Source organism: Carcharhinus amblyrhynchos, chromosome 13 (genome assembly GCF_965287045.1).
Source record: "Carcharhinus amblyrhynchos chromosome 13, sCarAmb.v2.hapA, whole genome shotgun sequence".
Lineage (NCBI taxonomy): Eukaryota > Metazoa > Chordata > Chondrichthyes > Carcharhiniformes > Carcharhinidae > Carcharhinus > Carcharhinus amblyrhynchos.
Window position 1 is genome coordinate 38434424 of NC_137336.1, and position 21035 is coordinate 38455458.

General features: G+C 41.2%; 1 protein-coding gene across 4 annotated transcripts in view; it reads left to right on the forward strand.

The window, feature by feature from the left end:
- ppp3ca (protein phosphatase 3, catalytic subunit, alpha isozyme) overlaps positions 1-21035 on the forward strand; it is a 325439-nt gene that overhangs the window by 286963 nt on the left and 17441 nt on the right. For all 4 annotated transcript variants that reach the window (XM_080201555.1, XM_080201556.1, XM_080201557.1 and 1 more), the window contains 3 exons: positions 3139-3216; positions 4537-4621; positions 9421-9518. In XM_080201555.1, the coding sequence (XP_080057681.1) occupies positions 3139-3216; positions 4537-4621; positions 9421-9518 (261 nt within the window). The remainder of the gene's footprint in view (positions 1-3138; positions 3217-4536; positions 4622-9420; positions 9519-21035) is intronic.

A 21035-nucleotide genomic window follows, 5' to 3' on the forward strand; every position in this document is an offset into this window, starting at 1 on the left:
CTTAGAATAAGTCTTTAATATTCTGTAAAGGCACAAAAAAAAAGAATCTTTTAAAAGTCTTAAAACATACAGATGCAGCCACCTTGTCCAACAGAATCTACTGCTTTCAACCAGGATCGTAGATACATGCCTTTTTCTATTGCCCCTGTGCTGCCTCATAATAGCTAAAAAAAACTCCTGAACCTTTTTTATATCCAATTCCCGAAAAATGCAGCAGATGATGAAAAATTGCAGATGGTTGGGTTGTTAATAAGTTTAGTAGCTTGTTAAATAATAATTTCAAAATTGCAGGTGGGCCTTTGATTTCAACACCTTCTGTATTATTGGAGACTGGTGCGAAGACATCGGGGTAATGACATCATTATGACAAATCTTTCATCAGCATTTGTAGGTGGAGGGGCAGGGCACCGGATTTGGGAAAGCAAAATCCAACCGTGTTTGGTAGTCTGCCCAATATTAAAGACGTTGCGGTTATGAAGGGGTAGATGAGCAAAAATCTCTAGATACTCCCAATCTTTGGACAAGGTCACACAGAAGTCAAAGAATGGCTTGCGACATGGTTTGGGATACCAGTGTGTCTAGCAGGCAGAAATACATGGTGATTTTGCACTGAAGAATGGGTCTTAGACGTGCAGTTACTTGTTAACAACGTGGCATAAATGAGCAAATTGCTTAGGAGAATGAATGCGCTTTTTAAATCGTCAAGAAACTGATATGTATTTCATCAATAAATTACCTAAATGTTGAAACAATCAGGGTAGAGTTAAACACACCAGGACCTGTCAGAGGATTAAACTAGAGATGGACATTGAGTTTGGATTGGGATAATTGAGTGCTAGGGAAAAATTATGCTTCGCAAGATCCACCTTTATACAGGTAAAGGGAGCACTGGAGAACCTTTTGGTTTCGTGATTGATTGCATGGAAAACTGTCACTTTCTGAACAGTATGTTATGGATTTCTGTATATCATGCTGAGTTGCTTGAAATATATGTACTTAATTGATCACTGATAACTTAGAACCTTTAACAGAAGGATACAAAGTAAGAAAAAGTGAGTGTTGGAGATAGCTTCTCTGCCTCAAGGCCACAGTGATAGGTATGTGGACTTTTGAAGATGTTTCCAGGGATCAAGCCTCTCATAGAGTCATTCAAGTGTTCAGTGATCTCACGCTTTACACTAGAACTTTTATTCTGCAGATTCCACAACATTCAGACTGCAGGTGCTGAGTACAGCTCAACTGTCCTTATCTATGGCAGAATTCCCTCTAACAGCTCCAAGTTGTGCCAGTCTTATCTTTTATCTGGGTTTCGTCCATGGGAAAATGCAGTTTATGAGCTATCTAAATATCACAATCTAAATTCCTTTTACTAATTTTCAGAATTTGGCTGTGCCAGACTATAGTTAACAGCTAGTAAATTAATAAAGCTACACTATCATTATGAAAGCTATAAACATAAGAACTAGGAGCAGGAATAGGCAATTCAGCCCCTTGAACCTGCTCTGCTGTGGTTGATCTCAGCTCAGCCTCACCTCTACTTTCCTGCCCATTCTCCATAACCCATTACTAATTAAAAATTTCTCCATCTCCTCATACTTATTCAATGTCCTGGTGTCCACTGCTCTCTGGGCACAACCCTTTGAGAGAAATAATTTCTCCTCATCTCTGTTTTAACTCTTCCAATTCTTATCCTAAAACTATGCTCTTCCAGCCTAAATTATCCCACAAGAGAAAACATCCTCTGTATGTCTTCTTTGTCAATACCATTTATCATCTTATATATCTGCATATATTCCCATATTGGCTGAGGTTATTCATGAAAGCCCACCTTCTCAACCTTGTCACTTGCCTGAGATGTGGTGATCCTTAGGTTAAATCACCATCAGTCAGCTCTCAAATGGTCATCTGGGATGATGGCGACTTTACCTTTACTTTACCTTATATACTTCAACATATCTCCTCTCATTCTTCTAAATTCCAGGGATTATAAGTCTAAACTGCTCAAGTTCACTTAATAAGACAAACCCTCATCTCTGGAATCTAGTGAACCTCCTCTGAACTGCTGCCAAAGCAACCACATCCCTCCTTAAGTAAGGGGACCAAATCTGTATACAGTATTCCAGGTGCGGTATCACTTATGGCTTATACAGTTGCACTGACAAATTCCTGCTGGCAGTCTTGGTAATAAATTTGCTAATGATTTGTTAGAATTAGGCCAAAGCATGTTTAAAAAAACAGTCTTTAATTAGAACCTGTTGTCATCAAGGTTCTAATGTCATCACCATGGAAACAGAAAAATGTTGTTCTTAGACTAAATCAAAGAGACATTTTTGAATAGATTTTTCTGTGTTTCTAATTTCTGGGGTATAACTGAGGAAGCTTGGATCATTTTCAGTGTAATAAATTGGACGATTTATGTAAATGCTTGTGCAAAAGGTACAACCTAAAGGACAATTGTAAACAACAATATAATCATCAGTTACACTTTGCAAACTGCTGTTCAATATATAATGTGTTAAGTCTCACTTATCCTTAAATGAAATCAAAACTGTTACCAATATGGATTCACTTGCAAACCATCAAACAGATATTCCGAAGAAACTTCCATTTTTCCTTACAAACTAAACTCGAGTTACTAACATGAGGGTCTTATCAATTAAGCCACATAACATGGTGTTTTGATTGATAGTTTTATCCTGCAATTGAATTGATTGACTACACAGAATAAAAATGACCACGAACTTCAAATTATTTATCGGCACTGCTTTGCGACTATTAGGATTTGACTCCCACTGGTCATGCAAACACAACACATGAAAAAGCAGCCAATAAGATTTAAAATGTTAATATTTCATGTTTTCAGATTGAAATTGTTTTATTTTTCTTTCATAATATTTACTGTTGTCTCTCTGGACAATTTTCATTTCCCCAAACTATGTGATGGTTTGGTTTACTTTGGTAAAACCATTTAGAAGTACTGGAGAACAGCCTGGAGTGACACATCAAACTCCTTTCCCTCTTATTTTGATTTTTATTGGTCTCATTAGCACTTTTCCCAATAGAGAAGTTGAGGATGAGGTTCAAGGTTAATTCATGGCATTGCTCAGAAATGTTTATTCAACTCTTTCCTTGTTTCAGTGACAGAGATGTTGGTGAATGTTTTAAATATCTGCTCCGATGATGAACTCATGACAGATGGAGATGAGATATTTGATGGTAGGAGCATTTTTAACATTGCAACATACCGAATAGTTAAAAGAAAGAGCTGCTTTCGCGTGGTTGAGACTTTGATTGTCTGCTTTTGGTTTAGACCAACGTCAACATTCTTAACATAACACTAAAACAGAGAAATGCCCCCAGTGCTTTTTAAAAAGACAAAAACTGATACAGAGCCAAATATGAAGTTTACAGAAAGGGTTGATCGTGAGGTCAGTTTTAAGGAAGATCTTAAAGGAATGGGGGGGTGGCAGTGAGGGAGGTTAGACAATTAAGGAAGGAATTACAATCTTTTGGGATTAGGTGGCTGGACATGCAGCCACCATATATGTAGAAAAGGGAGGGACGGAGTGCTACAGCCAGAGGGAGGCAGAGTTCTGAGGAGTGGAATTAGAACTGGAAGAGGCTACAGAGATGGTGATGAATTTAATGAAGAAGATTACAATTTTAAATTGGGGGTGTTGGAGGAATGTGTCCAATGTACACCAGTAATCAATGTACATCAAGACATGAAAGCAGGTCTTGGAGGATAAGATATGAGCAGCACAGTTTGGATGATCTAAATTTTATGAAAGATGGAGGATGGGAGATTAGTATGGATGTGTCTAGAGATAACAAAGGGTACCAATGAGAATTTCAGCAGAAGATAAGCTGATGGTGGGGCATGGGTGAAAAATGCCATGGATGTGATGATAGTCTTGAGATGGAAATGACATGGGGTCAGATAAGATCCTTGGTTGCCAACAGCTTGGTTCAGCCTGAGAAGGGAGTTGGGATGATTGGCAAAAGTGGAATTTGCAGCAGTGACCGAAGATGATAGCTTTAGTCTTCCCAATATTTAACTCGAGAAAATTATAGCTCACCAAAATTGGATGACAGACAAACATTCTGAAGAGGGCATCGTCCAGCAATGTATCAAAACTCACCCCATGTAAATGGATGATGTTATGAAGGAGGCAGCAAGATGGGGAAGAGAAGGCTAATAATAGATTCTTGAGAGATAATGGTGCAAATGCAACAAGGGAAATCATTACCAAATATGCGCTGGCTGTAATTAGCTTGGTAATAGGTGGAGAAATGAAATCATTCCTATTGAGCTGCACAATAACAGTGAGACATTGTTGAAAATGATGTGCATATTGTCTGGATTATGCATCTTGATAGTCACAGTGGATGTAGAGTGTAACTTTGGTTCATATAATGTTGACACAGTTGCTGATGTGGAAACCTTATTTGAGAGTTTGGCAATTTGTTCTAAGAAAGTGCAAAAATATTTAGGCTTGTATTATCTGAACCAAATTGAATTTTTTTTATTCCAAGCAAACGCAGCTGCAGCTCGTAAAGAGGTCATCAGGAACAAAATTCGAGCCATTGGCAAAATGGCTAGAGTATTTTCGGTGCTCAGGTAAGAGTTCATAAAGTCATATATTCTCAGAGATTTTTCAGATAGTCTTTTGTTCTTATTCAAGTACTTTTCAATAAGCTGTAAGATGTGCACTCCAACACTAATTGTTGAGGAACTTCAAAAGATGCAAATAAAATATTCACAAATGATGATTTTAAAAAACCATTCCATCATTTTATTAAATGTTTTTGCAGTTAATCCATTAAATGGATATTTTTTGAGTATCATTTTTGGAGATAACACGCAAGAGTAAATTTGGTATTAAATAATTTTTAAATATTCTATTGCTCGCTCAAACATATGTTAAGAATTTTGCAAGTGGCAGTCAAAGCACTACTTGGATTTAGCATGCTATTATTGTTATATTTGAAATGGACTGCTCTAACAGGATCTTAGATAAACATCTTAGTCAACACAAATCAATATTTTATGTATATTCAGTATGTGTAAATTTGTATGCATAGGAAGCAGAGGTTTTAAACTAGTCTGTGCGTGTATTTTTCATGTTCAGAGGTGTAGATGATTAGTTTCCTATATTAGATATGCATACTATTATGGAAATTACAGAAGGAAGTCATTCCGTTTACTACACCCTATGTTGATTCCTTAACTGGAACCATTTACTATTTTCCTGTCTGTATCTATATTGTTACTCTTCAAATACTTATCCAGTTTGATTTTTAATGATAAATGGGGCAACATTTTAACTGCCAAGGAGAGGGAGCTCTGGTGTGGGTTGGGGCTAAAACTCTGAAAAGTGGCATCAGGTTGGGAACCCAATATGATTCCACCTATCTCCTGGTTTAACTAGCACCCATTTGGAAACAAGCTTCAAACTATTGTGGAGCTGTTAGTCAGTCACATAAATATAGAAATAAGCAGTTAATTGTGAATTTAACCCAGCATTCATAAAAAGTAGAAGCAGAAGTAGGCTATTCAGCTCATTGAGTCTGAAACAGCCAGTGAGCTGTGTGGAATTCGTCGAGGATTGACATAGTGACAGTCATTGTTAACTGAAACTGACACAGTGGAAAACCTTTGAACAGTGAAACTCGATAGCTGCTGGGCTGTCTATGTGCAAAGTTTGTGTCCACTGCATTTGTTCTTTGAAACAGATTTCACTGGTTCACAAGGGACTGTCAGGAAAACATGTAATTTTAAGGAATTTATATTTATATTGTTAAATTTTCGAGAAGTATAGATTTAAGTGGGTTTTATTTAGTGTTTAGGTGTAAGGAAGGATAAACCTACAGTAAGATAAATGTTGGACAAAGGTGTAGTATGCATGGGAGTTTGGTCAGCCTAAACCCTGTTTCTGTTGTACTTGTGGCGTGTACTTGAGGGTTGTGGCGTGAAAATTAAACTCAAAAGTATAAAGGCATTGCTTAGGTCACCTCTAGGGTAGGAATACTTTGAGTTTAATTTTAGCTGTATTTACAGCAGTTAGGACTAGGAAGTGCGAGGGTCAACAGTTCTCAGTTCTGCTACAAGTAGAAAACACATTAAGAAGTCTCACAACACTAGGTTAAAGTCCAACAGGTTTATTTGATAGCAAAAGCCAATAGCTTTTGGAGCGCTCCACATCACAAGTAGAAAAACCATGTCATAGAGTAAGATGCAAAAAGCAAGCTCCAATTAATTCTAGGAAATGATAAAGAAGCTCCAGGGATATTGAAGTAAAAAGGATCAAAAATGAACTGTCTTTAGAACATGAAAGTTAAAGTCAGACCAAATATTATGATTGCTTCAGATATGTGGCTCGGATGTAGCCAACCTCATCAATTCTTCAATAGCTACTTGTAGTAAAGCGTTCAATGTTCATAGACTTGTCGAATGATACAGCATGGCAGGAGGCCGTTTGACCCATTGTGTGTGCGCCAGCTCTTGAAAAGAGCAGTCCAGTTAGCCCCACTCCTCTGCACTTTGTCCATAGTTCTATTAATTTTGCTACATTCAAGCATTTATCCAGACTTCTTTGCAAATTATTATTGAAACCATTTCCACTACTCTTTCAGCCAGTCTATTCCATATCATAACTCATTAAGTAAAATAATTTCCTCAGACTGCATTTGATTCTTTTGTCAGTTACTGAGCATTCTGTCACTGGAAACATTTTCCCTTTCAAAATCCCTTTCATGATTTTAAACACCACTATCAAATATTTCCTTTATCTTAAAGAGAATGGCATAGCTTCTCTAGTCTCTCCATATAACTGAAAGCTTTCATCCAGGCACTATTCTAGTAATCTTCCTCTGCATTCTTTCTAAGCTCCTGACATCCTTCCTAATTGTGGTGCCCAGAATTTGACACGTTAATTCTGCTGAGGTCTAACCAGCGTTTTATTAAGATTTAGCATAACTTGCTTGCTTTTGCCTTTATTTAGAAATTGTGCCAAAGGCCATGTATGTCTTTGTCAATAACCTCAATTTATCCTGTCACCTTCAACTCTTGGATACATACACCTCAAGTTTCTATGATCTTGCACCTCTGTTAAAATTGTACCATTTGGTTTATAATTGCCTCTCTTCATTCTTCTGACCAAAGTGAATCACTTCACACTTTTTTGTGCCACATGTCCATCCATTTCACCAGACTATCAATGTCCTCTTGAAGTCTATTATTGTTTTTCTCCTTGTTTACTACATTTCCAAGTTACATGTCATCTGAAAATTTCAAGTTGTGCCCTTTACCTGCAAGCCCAAATAACTGACGTATATAAAACAACAAAGGATGTGGTATTGAACCCTCAGAAATATCACTTTTATCTCACTCTAGTCTAAAAATAGCAATTCACTGCAACTCTCTTTTCTATACTTCAGCCAATTTTTCTCTCCCGAAAGCTACTGTATACTTCAATTTCGCCAGCAGGTGTTCTAATAATCCTACATGAGAAAATGTTGTCTTTGCCTCTTGCTATTGATTTACCAGGCAATGAAAACCTTCACTATTTACCCCAAAATATATTTCCTAATTTGGAAAATCTCCTCAGATCATCCAATTTCAACCATAACTACAATCTATTACATCCGCTGTATAACTTAAGTGGATTTTTGCTGTGACCTTTCCATGTCTCCTTCCTATCATGGGATTCCAGAACTGCACAGAATACTCCAATTTGCAGTACATTTTACAAGGTCTATCTTGACACATTTTTTGTAATCTCGATGTGAAGCAAACATTAACACATTAGCACTGTAATGATCGTACAATCATAGAATGGTTACAGCAGAGAAGGTGGCTACAGGCTCATGGGATTAAAAAATCATATTGACATTCTAATGACTATTTACAGAATAAATGTTTTATTTTTCACGAAACTGTTCAAGCCACCTGCACTATTTGGTGAAATCAGGTCACTTCTGTTATATCTGGCCAAAGTTGAGCTGTGCTATCAGGTTTTGCAAGGAAAGAGTTCCAACCAAATCCTGAAGTGAGGAATAAGAGTTGAAATCATCTTTGTACTCATTCTTCAACATGATGTCAAGATTTAGAAATGTAACTTCTTTTGAATAGATAAATAATTTAGAGGGATGTATGCCAATTGTAAATTATAATGGCGTGTGCGCCAAAATTAAATCTTTTGTTGATAATCTAAACAAACATTTGTGTGTTGCAAATGTAAGGCGCAATTTAATACCCTCCACTGAAGTGACATGGCAGGTGGGAAGGACATTTAATCAGATGGGAGGGTGCAATGGTGTCTCTGCTATCTTCCTTAACGTGCCCCAATTAACTCTGACAGAAAGCCTTTCTGCCCCTTCCAATAATTGAAGCCCTTGAATTGGTAATTAATGTCCACTTAAGGGCTTCATCCTGCCAAACAACAGTGGGAAGGCAAGGCAGTCGCAATGCAGAAAGCCTATAAAGTAAGTTCTGTTACTTGTGAGCTCCCAAGTGGATCCATTGTTGTCAGGCACTCGATGCATCAAGACAATGGGAAGTGAGAACCTCTGAGAAGCACCCCCTTGCACTTGCTGCTGACCCCATCCTCGCCTTCTCTGGTGACCCTCAAGTCCCAGCCTGTCCTCACTCACCTGTGGCCTGGGTTCCACAATGATCCTAGGTCTTTCCCCCAGGTGTTGCCGGGGTTGGTTGTGGCTGGCAGTGTTCAGAGGCCGGGATTTCTGCCCCCGGAGCCCTTGATCCCAGAGAAAGTCAGCCGCTGGCCTGATCGACACTTAATTTCACTGAACCTTGCCCAAAGGAGGCTTAAACAAAGCTTTTGCTGGCCCTCCAGCTGGCAGGAAATAGATACTCTGAATCATAGAATCGTACAGTGCAAAAGGAGACCCATCCTGCCTGCATCGATCGCAATCCCACCCAGGCCCAATCCCTATAACCCCTATGCGTTTACCCTAGCTAGTCCCCCTGACACTAAGGGGCAATTTAGCATGTCCAATCCACCAAATCCGCACATCTTTGGACTGTGGGAGAAAACTGGAGCACCCAGAGAAAACCCACACAGACATGAGGAGAAGGTGCAGCCTCCACACAGACTGTCACCAAAGCTGGGAATGGAACCCAGATCCCTGGCACTGTGAGACTGCAGTGTTAACCACTGTGCCACCATGCAACCCATATTACATGCTCAGTTGACAATCAACTTCACTTTGATTATTCCGAAATCATGAGCAGAACTCGAGGGAATGGGCACTATTTTTGTGACAATTAATCTCCATGCAATCATGCATTCAGGAATCCTGTTTTACTGTTTTACAGTAAGTGGCTCGCTTGAGTCTATAATTGATGGAGGTTTAAGGAAGTAAAAAAAAATCACACTTCTCTGGTCTGTTTTTCAGAGAGGAGAGCGAGAGTGTTTTAACTTTAAAAGGCCTGACTCCAACCGGTATGCTGCCCAGTGGAGTGCTGTCTGGAGGCAAACAGACCTTACAAAGCGGTTGGTGTGCTTTGCAGTCCGTTCTTCCTAATGCTTTACTGTGCCTAAGTGACAAGAAACTTTTGTTATTGTTTGGTGATTCTTATTGGGATGATTTAAAAATTCTCTTTCAGGTTGTCTTCTGAGGATTTTTATTTTTTGAACGTAAAGACGTCCACAAAGTAATTGTTCTCTATTATAAGCAGAGTTAAGCCAATGAGGTAAAGCGGTATGGTTATTTGATGTATTGAATGCTAATGATATTTATTTACGTAGGATATGAAGCATCTTATTGACTTCGACAAAATATGAACAGTTTTAAAAATGTTTGCTGCTTTCTACAAGTATATCGCACACGATTATGTTCTTGAGAAAGCTCATGCAGAAATTAAGAATAGACAATTTCAGGAACTGTAGAAACAAATGCATTTTTGGTGTGGTACAGCATGTCAGAACGTTATTGCATTATGCCATTAGGCTGCCCCTACGTGACTAGGATTCTAGTACTGATAGAGTGTAATTATTCTTTGGGGGGCAGTTGGATAGTGGAAGATAGCTTTGAAAGGAGAATTTTCTAATAATGAACGTTGTTGGCACAATAGTCTGCCAATAATTTATTTTATAATAATGCATAATGTAAGTCAGCCACAGGATGTCTTTACATCTTAGCAATGAACATTAGATCAGGGCCATAAATTTAATTATGGACAACCGACATTGGAAATGTGACAGGTACAATGGTTGGTATCTCTCCCAAGTTCAACAAACATGCTTAAAATTTAAACCAGTGTTGCAAGGGTGGAGCTCATTTTATCAATATTGGTGCAATCTGTTCCTCTGTGTCATGGTATATATTAGCCCTCCTGACTTCAATCATTGTTGTTCCTACTAAGTCTAAACCATGATACTTAAATGCCATTTCTTTCTCTTGACTGAAAAAGTAAATGGGTGATTACATTACTCTTGTTTTCTTTGTAGCACTCAATAGGTTTTGCATCAAAAATTTAATGAGTTATTTTTGAATGAGTATATTACTAGTCAATTTTTTTTTAACTGGTCCTTGCCAGTTTGAGCGAACACTGCATTAGCAGATAAGTGGGTGGCATGTTGACATTGTGCCACAAAGTGGCCAAGTTCATTTTGGTACCAGCAATACTTTGTGCATTAATTTTTCAATCACAATAATTCAATAAAGAGGCTGGGGAGGCAGTGAGTACAAGCAAGGTGACTGTCCCCTGGAACCATGAGAGGGTCTACCAGGCCATTTCTGTGAACCTTTCAGTTACATAGCCTTTGAGTAACAGTAGCTAAAGGTTGGGATCCCACTAGCAGTGGTTGGTTTGGTTAGTCTAAGTGTATGGTGTGGAGAGTTGCACAAGGGAAGAAATAAAATGACTTAAAGTTACAAGAGTATGTTTCCAAATGACCACAGATATAGCCTGTCAGTAATTTTTTCAAAAAAGTCATTTGAGTATAGGCATAGGGGTGTTTTGTTGCAGTTATATAGGACATTGGTGAGGCCACACCTGGAATATTGCGCACTGTTTGGTGTCCTTATCTGAGGAGGAATGTCCTTGTTATAGAGGGACACAGTGAAGGTTTACCAGGCTGATTCCTGGGATGGCAGGTTTGTTTTATGAGGAGAGACTAAGTCTGTTAGGATTATATTCACTGGAGCTTAGAAGAGTGAGAGGGGGTCTCATAGAAACTTATAAAATTCTAACAGGATTACATGAGGTGGATTCAGAAAGAATGTTACCAGAACTAGGAGTCCAGAACTAGCTGTCAATGTTTGAGGATAAGGTGTAAACTTTTCAGAACTGAAGTGAGGAGAAATTTCTTCACCCAGAGGGTGGTGAATGTGCGGAATTCACTACCATAGAATGTAGTTGGGGCCAAAACATTGTCTGATTTCAAGAAGAAATTATATATAGCTCTTGGCTCTTATAGGGATCAAGGGATAAAGGGGATATGGGGGAAGGGGGGAATCAGGATATTGAATTCGATGATTAGCCATGGTCAAAATGAATGGTGTAGCAGGTTCAGAGGGCTGAATGGCCTACTTCTATTTCTAATTTTTATGGTTCTATTTATAATAGAAACATAATTTTGGATAAACCATGTAAAGAAGACTTTATTCAATTTGTTCACATCTTACATTGACTTGATCTTGCAAAAGACCAAAATTTTGCATTGAAAAAACCAGATATCATCCAGACAGTTTTCTTAGTGTTGTGCTGCCTGAGTATTGTCTTGACTTTCAAGAAGTAACACGTGGTAAGATTTTCCCCAGCCACATGTTTCCCGCCAACGGGAGTTGGTGTGTTATTTACTAGCGATGAGATTTTCTGGTCTCATCGCTATCAATGGGAATTCCCATTGATATCACCCCACACCGGCGGGTTGCATTGCTGGCAGGACTGGAGAATACACCAGCATGAATGTTTTTTTTCCTTTTCATTCACAGGTTTTAAGTCGGTCCGCCTTGTGTCCAACGAGGCGCATACATGCGATGGGTCGTACTTGGGCTGCTCTTGGTTGTTCAAGATTGGCCTAGTGCTTCATGTCGTTAGTGTATGCCTAAACTGGACCAGATACTGGGCAAGACGACAGCTCAATGACTATCACTGATTGCTCTGCAGACACATGGATTTGGGCCGGTGTCTTTGGGAGTTTGTGCATTGTCCCCGTGCTTGTGTGGCTTTTCTCCAGGTGCTCCGGTTTCCTCCCACGCCCCAAAGATGTGCTGTTAGGCTGATTGGCAGTAATAAATTGTCCCTAAATCAGTTTCCCTCAATCTGGATGGCCATAAAACATTAGACAAGGGTCGTGGGTGGAGAGGGGGACTGGTGGTGTTGAGATGGCGGCGCGGGCTCGTTGGGCCGAAGGGCCTGTTTCCCGGGCTGTTTTTGTTCTTTGTTCTTTGAATGGCCGGAGATTTCTGGCCATGGTTTCTTTGACTCACCTACCACAAGAAGCAGTGGCCTTTTGGTGCCATCCATTTTGGCACAGCTATGACATATTCCTTGCTATGCTTTCCACCATTACTTTCTACCCTCTTTTGCTTTAAACATCTAAGAGCAGTCTGAGCATTCAAGATGTGACAAAACCATTATGGATAATCTATATTGCTGCCATCACTGCCACATCCTTAACGCATGGAAGATGATGCTGTGCCTTATCTTGAATCAGTCCAGGCTTGCGTTGCTGCAAGTGAATTCCATGCATCCTAGCATCTTTGCCAGGTTGACTCTTCTCTCCTGCAGAATTGGACCAGAGATTAGTATGGTCTCTGCTCAGGCCATCTTGAACCACGTTAGCAGAGTTTCTTCAACGTTGAAATATGTAACCATTCTCTTTTTCTCCCTTGCTGGAGAGGATAATTGCTGAAATAAGATGATCGTTTATGTTTCATAATGGTGGACATGCTTGATGGCGGAATCGCTCACTCCTTTCTGATGTCCACCTTCCACTTCGCACCACGGTTTTCCACCGTTGTATCAACTTCAACTTCTCTCTGATCAGCAACACTTGAGGTGGGGAGAGAGATCCAGAGGTCACCATACCTTAAAGGGACGATGCCTCCAGTCAGAAGAGACAACCCAGCCCTGATATCGAACCCTTTTTTCTAGCCTCCATCAGAGGTTAACAGTTGGCTGAAAGTATACATTGACCTGGAAAGTTCTCTTGATTTCCATAAACTGAAAATTCATGATAATTATAGGGTTGGGAGGTCTTCAATATACTTGTCTACTAATGATCTGTTGATAATTAAATATTATTGAGAAAAAAAGTTTATTGCTGAAAAGAGAGACATATTGCCAAAGCTTTTTATCTTGCACTCATCAGACCAAATACAAGAATGCCAAATTTCAAATGATGAAAACCATTTGTAGTACAGGGAAAAAGTATGCTGGTTTGTCAAATCAACTCTTGATTTGAAACATCTTGTCCTTCCAACTGTTAGCATGTGCTCAGCCATGTGATAAGAGAAAGTATTGGCTGGAGCATAAAGCTCCAAAACGGTATGGCTGGTGACTTCTCGATCTTTCAGAGGAAGGTAACTGTGTGCATTTTCATGGCCATTCCAGCACATATTATGGCAGCATTATATACATGTGCATTGGACTTATTTTGGTTCCCGAACAACAACCTTAGCACCCAAACACGGAGTGTAATGAAGCCCAATTTACAAGTCTAAACCAGTAATTATAAATTAGAATATTTCATTCAAAGTAAAATTAAATACAGAAAATGAAATAAAATGAGCCATCAAATCAATTTGAAAACGTGAAAGTCCATAGGAATGGGGCTATTTTATTTTCAGTTTAGCAATTTCATGCTTTTCATTGGTGTCTATCACAATGTAATCCTTTCATATTGCAAACTTCTCATTTTTGAATATGAATGTTGTTGAGTTGTAGAAGGTGCGGCATGGCTTTCCTGATAACCAAATGACTGAATGCACTGCCCTGAGCCTAACAAAAACCATCAATTTTCCAAGTGAGCCTGATCAGAACTTACATTACTCGGCCACATGTGTCTGCGTATGTGTGTGCGCAAGTTTACTGACCCTTCATCCCTCAGACTTGCACATAAAAGTTGGTGAGGTAATGGGAATGCTTGTTGTTTTACAACATCCCAATATTGGGATGCCTTACTGAATACCTTGCCAAAAATCTACTCATTCCTTAATAACTTAGCATACATAAACATACAAAAACATCTTTATCTCTGCAAAACAGAAGCTCACCCGAAGGTCAACTAACAAATAGTCTATTAAAATGAACCACGATCCAATAATTCTCATTATACTACATTTGATGTTTCCTGTGCAAATGAACTTAACAAAAGATTATGCCTCCCAATTTTGAGATCTTGAATTGTGTAATATGACTGGTTATCTAGCAGTTACTAAGCTAGTTGCTCAGAGGCAAAAAGGATAAAAGTTTATAAGATGATCCAAGGATATGAAAATCTTTTGAGCTCTTCAAAATATTGATATTTTTTCCCCCGAAACTGACTTTGTGTTATAAAATGTAATTTGTTGCAGTGAAAGGTTTAAAATTCTGACGTAAATGAGAGTAATTATTTAGTTATGCAGCATGCTGCGGAAAATCCATGCACCATTATGCTGTTTCACAGTGCAGCATTAGCATTGTGTAAAATAGTTATTTTTATTTTAGACAAACATATATTCCAGTTGACATTATATAAAAGAATATCAGTTTTAATTTCCCATTTAAATTCAAAATGCTTTGATAAAGAAGACTTATCCATCCATGGGCAGCAAACTGGATCAAACCACCCCCCCAGCGCTACTATGTGGCCCCCCCACCCCCCAGAGCCAGTTTTCAAAATGACATTCAAACAGTTAAGTTGAAGTGAAAGATTCTGCAGGAGAGAGAAGGTCAGAGAGGGGATTGGTGTTCTGTGAAGAAGAGATTGGCCACTGGGACCCTGGGAAGGAGATGCTGTGGAGCCCGGGGTCAGAGGAGAGGGGTAGGGTTGGGGAAAGAGGCTTGCTGGCACATGAGAGATTGTGTGTGTGTGTGTGTGTGTGTGTGTGTGTGTGTGTGTGTGTGTGTGTGTGTGTGTGTGTGTGTGTGGTAAGCATGTGGAAGTGAATGAGTGCATAGGAATGGATGAGAGTGTGTGTGTGGGAGTAAGCGTGTTGGTGCATTTCTCACACACCGGTCATTTTTATTAATTGCTCTTTTCCTAATTTATTGCCTTAACATGCTGAACACAAATGAAGCAGTGTTTTTTTTTTAAATTCAGTTTAATGTTATGCTAAATCTTATCTTTCTGCAATTTGTTTGTCAGCCCCTTGAATGAGAAAGATTGGAAATAAGATCCCCCAATCCCCCAGAAGGATTATTGCATTAAATACAGTTTGAATGTAAAATATGAGGACAGAGACTGCAGAGTATGAGAGAACTATTGTAATTACCTCACGTTTTTACTGAGTCTACTCAAATAGATGTGTCTTATCAAGGATTGAAATTTAGAGTAAATAATAGTTTTGACCCATGAAATCTAAAACACTGAAGGTTGCTCTACTACTGGCTTTGCTTTGTGAACAATGCCAATGTTAAGTATCTGCCCCAAGATTCCTGCCTTCTTTGAGAAACACAAGTGCTGAATTCTGTTTCACAAGTGTTTGCATCGGCATAGGTGTTGGCCTGCTGTGGATGACAGTGCCAGTGAAGCTGTTCACTTTATTCAGACCAGCAGCATGAACAATTTCAAACTGCAGGCTAAGGGCCTGATTTTACCAAAGATTTGCGCCTGTTTTTGGGCGTGAAATCGCAGTAAATTCGGGCATCGTGCCTTTAATGTGATCTGCACCCAAAACCGAGGAGATCGCGCCTTTACCGACACCTGATTTGGGCACGGATCTGGTGTGCTCCCCACTCGGGCGGCCCAACTCGACCACCAAACCCCACTTTACCGTCTTCGGATCCATTCCGGATCCACGCTGTTACCAACCTGCAGAATAAAAATCTTAAGTGGATTCCTATTCTGCAGTGGAACCTCCAAAGCCCATCCTCCTCGAACACACTTCTCAGACCACCCTGGCAGAACTACCCCCCCCCCCCCCTCCCCCAGTGTGCCATCGGACTCCTCCTGGGAGGCAGGCCTCCCTCAGCAGAGCACATCACCCCGCAATCAACCCCCTCCAACCACCCCCCCATCTCCACACCCCCCCAGAGGCAAGCCCCCCCTCAGCAGAGCACACTTTCAACCTACCTGGATTGCTGTTCTCCCTCCACCATCCTTCTGACCGGCACTCATTGATGTGGAGATGTTGGCGTTGGCCCGAGGTCAACGCAGTAATAAGTCTCACAACATCAGGTTGAAGTCCTGCTGGAGTTTAACCTGGTGTTGTGAGACTTCTTACTGCACTCGTTGGATAACCTGCAGCACTTTCCTGGCCTTCTGCGGCGTCTGCTGGAGGAGGAGGGGGGGCGGGCTCAGATGGATCTCTGGTTGGGGGGAAGTGGTGGAGGATGTGGGAGGAGGATGGACTTGGGAGAATCTCCACCAACCCCCCCCTCAACCAGAGATCCATCTGAGCCCACCCCCTCCTCTGGCAGACACCAGCAGAAGGCCAGGAAGGTGCTGCAGGCTGTCCAACGAGTGCAGTAAGAAGTCTCACAACACCAGGTTAAAGTCCAACAAGACTTCAACCTGGTGTTGTGAGACTTCTTACTGTGTTGACCCCAGTCCAATGCCGGCATCTCCACGTCAACGAGTGCAGGTCAGAAAGATGGTGAAGGGAGAGCAGTGATCCAGATAGATTGGGTGTGTGCTCTGCCGAGGGGGGCCTGCCTGCTTCCCGGGGGTGGGGGGGGGGGGGGGGTCTGATTGCAGGGTGGAGGCAGGGGGGTCTACCTCCCGGGTGGGTTTGACCATGGGGTGGGGGGGAGGCAGTCTGCCGGAGAAGCCTGCCTCCTAGGCAGGGTCCAATGTGGGGGGGAGGGGGCTGCCTCCCTTTGTGGGGGGGGGGGGGGGGGGGTCTGATCACAGCTCATCCTCCCCCCTCCCCCTCTCTCTGTTTTGTTTTTCATGCCCGGGCGCACTGTTTCTAATTTGTTTTCAAACTGCACATGCGCAGTTCAGAGCTCCGAGCGTTCCAGCAATGTTAAGCCCCACCCACAGCGCAGACCAGACCAGAGCGAGCAAAAAAGCATAGGGGCACGCTGGAACAAGGATTCCGGGCTCGGATCCATTTTACGTCCGGATCCAGCCTTTAGCTTTGGTAAAATCGGGCCGTATGTATTTGTTATTTCCATTGATTTCTGGTGCATAAAGGCAGTATGTTGCAACTTGAGCAGGGTGCCAGGAGGAAATTGCTTCACACACAGCAGTACAAATACTGAATTCATTTCCTTTCAAATGTAAAAGAGGATCTGATTTTATTGCAATGAACTTGAAATCTGACCATCAAAGACATGTAAGTTTAAAACAATTAAACAATGCATTTCTTGTGTCTCTGTACTGTAGGTTTTCACTCTCTGTACTGTATGTGTTATAAAATGTATTACAATTCCTGTAGAGACTGAGAATTTTCTTTATAAAAAAATTCTCACTGACCTACAGAAAGGGCAGCACAATGACACTGCTGCCTCACAGTGTCAGGAACCTGTGTTTGATTCCAGCTTTGGGTGACTCTCTGTTTGGAGTTTGCATGTCATCTACATGGATTTTAGTAAAACATTTGACAAAGTCCCTCATGGCAGGCTGGTGCAAAAGGTTATATCTCACGGAATCAAAGGTGAACTAGAGTCGTGATGTGGAGATGCTGGCGTTGGAAGTCTCACAACACCAGGTTAAAGTCCAACAGGTTTATTTGATAGTAAACACCTCTAGCTTTTGGAATGCTATTCCTTCGTCAGGTGAGTGGAGAGTTCTGCTCACAAACAGGGCATATAAAGGCACACGCAGTTTACAGAATACTGATTAGAATGTGAGTCTTTACAGTTAATCTGCTATTCAAGTCTTAAAGGTGCAATGTGAGTGAGGATAGCATTACACATAGGTTAAAGAGATGTGTATTGTCTCCAGATAGGACAGTAAGTGAGATGTTGCAAGTTGAAAGTCATGGGGGTTACAAATAATATGACATGAGCCCAAGATCCTGATTGGGGCCATCCTCGTGTGTGGAACTTGGCTATCATTTCTGCTCAGCGACTCTGCGCTGTCGTATATCGTGAAGGCCACCTTGGAGAACATTTACCCAATGTTCTTCACGGCAGCCTTCACGACATACACCAGTGCAGAGTCGCTGAGCAGAAACTGATAGCAAGTTCTGCACAGGTGAGGACGGCCTCAACCGGGATCTTGAGTTCATGTCAAACTATCTGTAACCCCCATGACTTACCTGAACTTGCAACATCTCACTTACTGTCCTATCTGGAGACAATACACATCTCTTTAACCTATGCTTAATGCTATCTCCACTCACATTATCTGCACGTTTAAGACTTGAATAGCAGATTAACTGTAAAGACTCGCATTCTAATCAGTATTCTGTAAACTGTGTGTGCCTTTATATGCCCTGTTTGTGTGCAGAACTCTCCACTCACCTGACAAAGGAACAGCATTCCGAAAGTTAGTGGCATTTACTACCAAATAAATCTGTTGGACTTTAACCAGGTGTTGTGAGACCTCTTACTATGTTGGCCATAGAAGACAGAGGGAGACAGTGGAGTGGTCTTTTTCTGATTGGAGATCTGTGACTAGTGTTGTTCCGCAGGGCTCTGTACTGGGACCTCTGCTGTTTGTGATTATTTTAAATGATTTGGAAAAAGACATATCTGATCTGATTAGTAAGTTTGTGGACGACACAAAGATTGCTGGAGTTGCGGACAGCGATGAACATTGTCAGAGAATACAGCAGGATATAGATAGGCTAGAAAATTGGGCAGAGAAATGGCAGATGGAATTTAATCCAGATAAATGCAAAGTGATGCATTTTGATAGATCTAATGCAAGGGGAGCTATACAATAAATGGCAGAACCATCAGGAGTACAGACACACAGAGGAATATGGGTGTGCAAGTCCACAGATCCTCAAAGGTGGCAGCACAGATGGAAAAGATGGTGAAGAAAGCATATGGCATGCTTGCCTTTATTGGACGGGGTATAGAGTATAAAAGTTGGCATATGATGTTGCAGTTATATAGAACGTTGGTAAGGCCACATTTGGAATATTGCATCCAACTCTGGTCGCCACACTATCAAAAGGACGTGGAGACTTTGGAGATAATGCAGAAAAGGTTTACCAGGATGTTGCCTGGTGTGGAGGATATTAACTATGAGGTGAGATTGAGTAATCAAGGGTTGTCCTCCCTGGAAAGACAGAGGTTGAGGGGCGACCTAATAGAAGTTTATAAAATTATGAAGGGCATAGATAGGGTGAACAGTTGGAAGCTTTTTCCCAGGTCAGAAATGACAAACACAAGGAGTCACAAGTTCAAGGCAAGGGGGGGCAAGGTTCAGTACAAGTATGCAAGGGATGTATTTTACATGAGGGAGGTGGGGGCGTGGAATGCATTACCAAGCAAGGTGGTTGAGGTAGACATACTAGGATCATTTAAGACTTATCTAGATAGCCACGTGAACAGACTGGGAATAGAGGGATACAAATGGATCGTCTAGTTAGGAACACATGATCTGTGTAGGCTTGGAGGGCCGAAGGGCCTGTTCCTGTGCTGTACCGTTCTTTGTTTCTCTTCGTTCTTTGTTCTCCCTGTGCCTAGATAGGTTTCCTGTGGGTGCTCCAGTTTCCTCCCACAGTCCAAATATGTGCAGATTATATGGATTGGCCTCAAGTGTCCAAAGACATGTGGGTTAGCTGTGGTAAATGTGTGGAATTATGGGGTTAGGGTGAGGGAGTAAGCATGGGTGAGATGCTCTTTCAGAGAATTGATGCAGACTCGATGGGCTGAATGGCCTCCTGCATTGTAGACATTCTGTGATTACAAGAATCACATAGCAAGATTTTGTGTTTTAAGACCTTTACTGTAACAAGTCAACTAAGATCGACATTCTCTATATTTTTCAAAGTAGGTAATTAATACACTAGACTACTGTGTAGTATTTTTCCTTTAACTTCTTAACACAATGGAAACACACCATGTTTATAAAGTGATCTTCATGGATAACACCTTTCTGCAGGACTCATGGCCCTCGATTCCAATGGTCCGAAGATCAACCAGGGTTGGGTGCATGTCAAGTAGTGGAGTGGTGGGGGGATTGGGGCAAGCAAGACAAGGAGGGGAAATGTGGAAGGAGGGCTCTGCAAAGGCAGGGTGGAGGGGCATGAGGGCATAATGACAGACAGAGATGCAAGGATGTGGATGAGGCTGACAAATGATGGAAGGCAGAGGGAAGATTGAGGAGAGGGAAACTGGACCCCAACAAGGTTGCATGAAAAGCTCACAAAAAAAGAGGTCAAAGAGATACCGTATTGTTTACAGCAAGGGTATGCACAAAGACTCCAGATGTAGTGGGTAAAGGTGCAAGTGGGGCATGGGTGCTGACCACAGGTGATTCAGATAGGAACTCACCTTTGCATAATTAATGGGGTTCCAAATGCAGAATCTGGTGGGGGATCTCACCATTCTGGCCGGTGGGAATGCTGTTGTTGGAGCCACCTGCCTAGTCTCAAAAACAAAAAATTCTGTCCTCTTTCCTCCAAGGATTTCCAGGCTCCATTTTTGAAGAACTCACCTTGGAGCTTTCGCCACGGTTTGCTCCCATGAGCCTTAAACAAAGATTCTGGGTTTCGATCTCACATTCCATGATTATTTTCTCTCGAACTCTGCGTATACTTCATCTTCCACACACAATTTCAGATTTTTGGTCATGCCAAGCAGAACATCACCGCTTCAAAAGGCCCACAGTAAGGAATCACCAACTGCTGGTTGCCTCCTCGGATCTTCACGGCTTCTTTCAAGCCCACTTTGCTTCAAGTCTGCTCCATGAAGCTCCTTCTTTAACTCGGCGCCTTTTTGTCTGCTCCTGTAT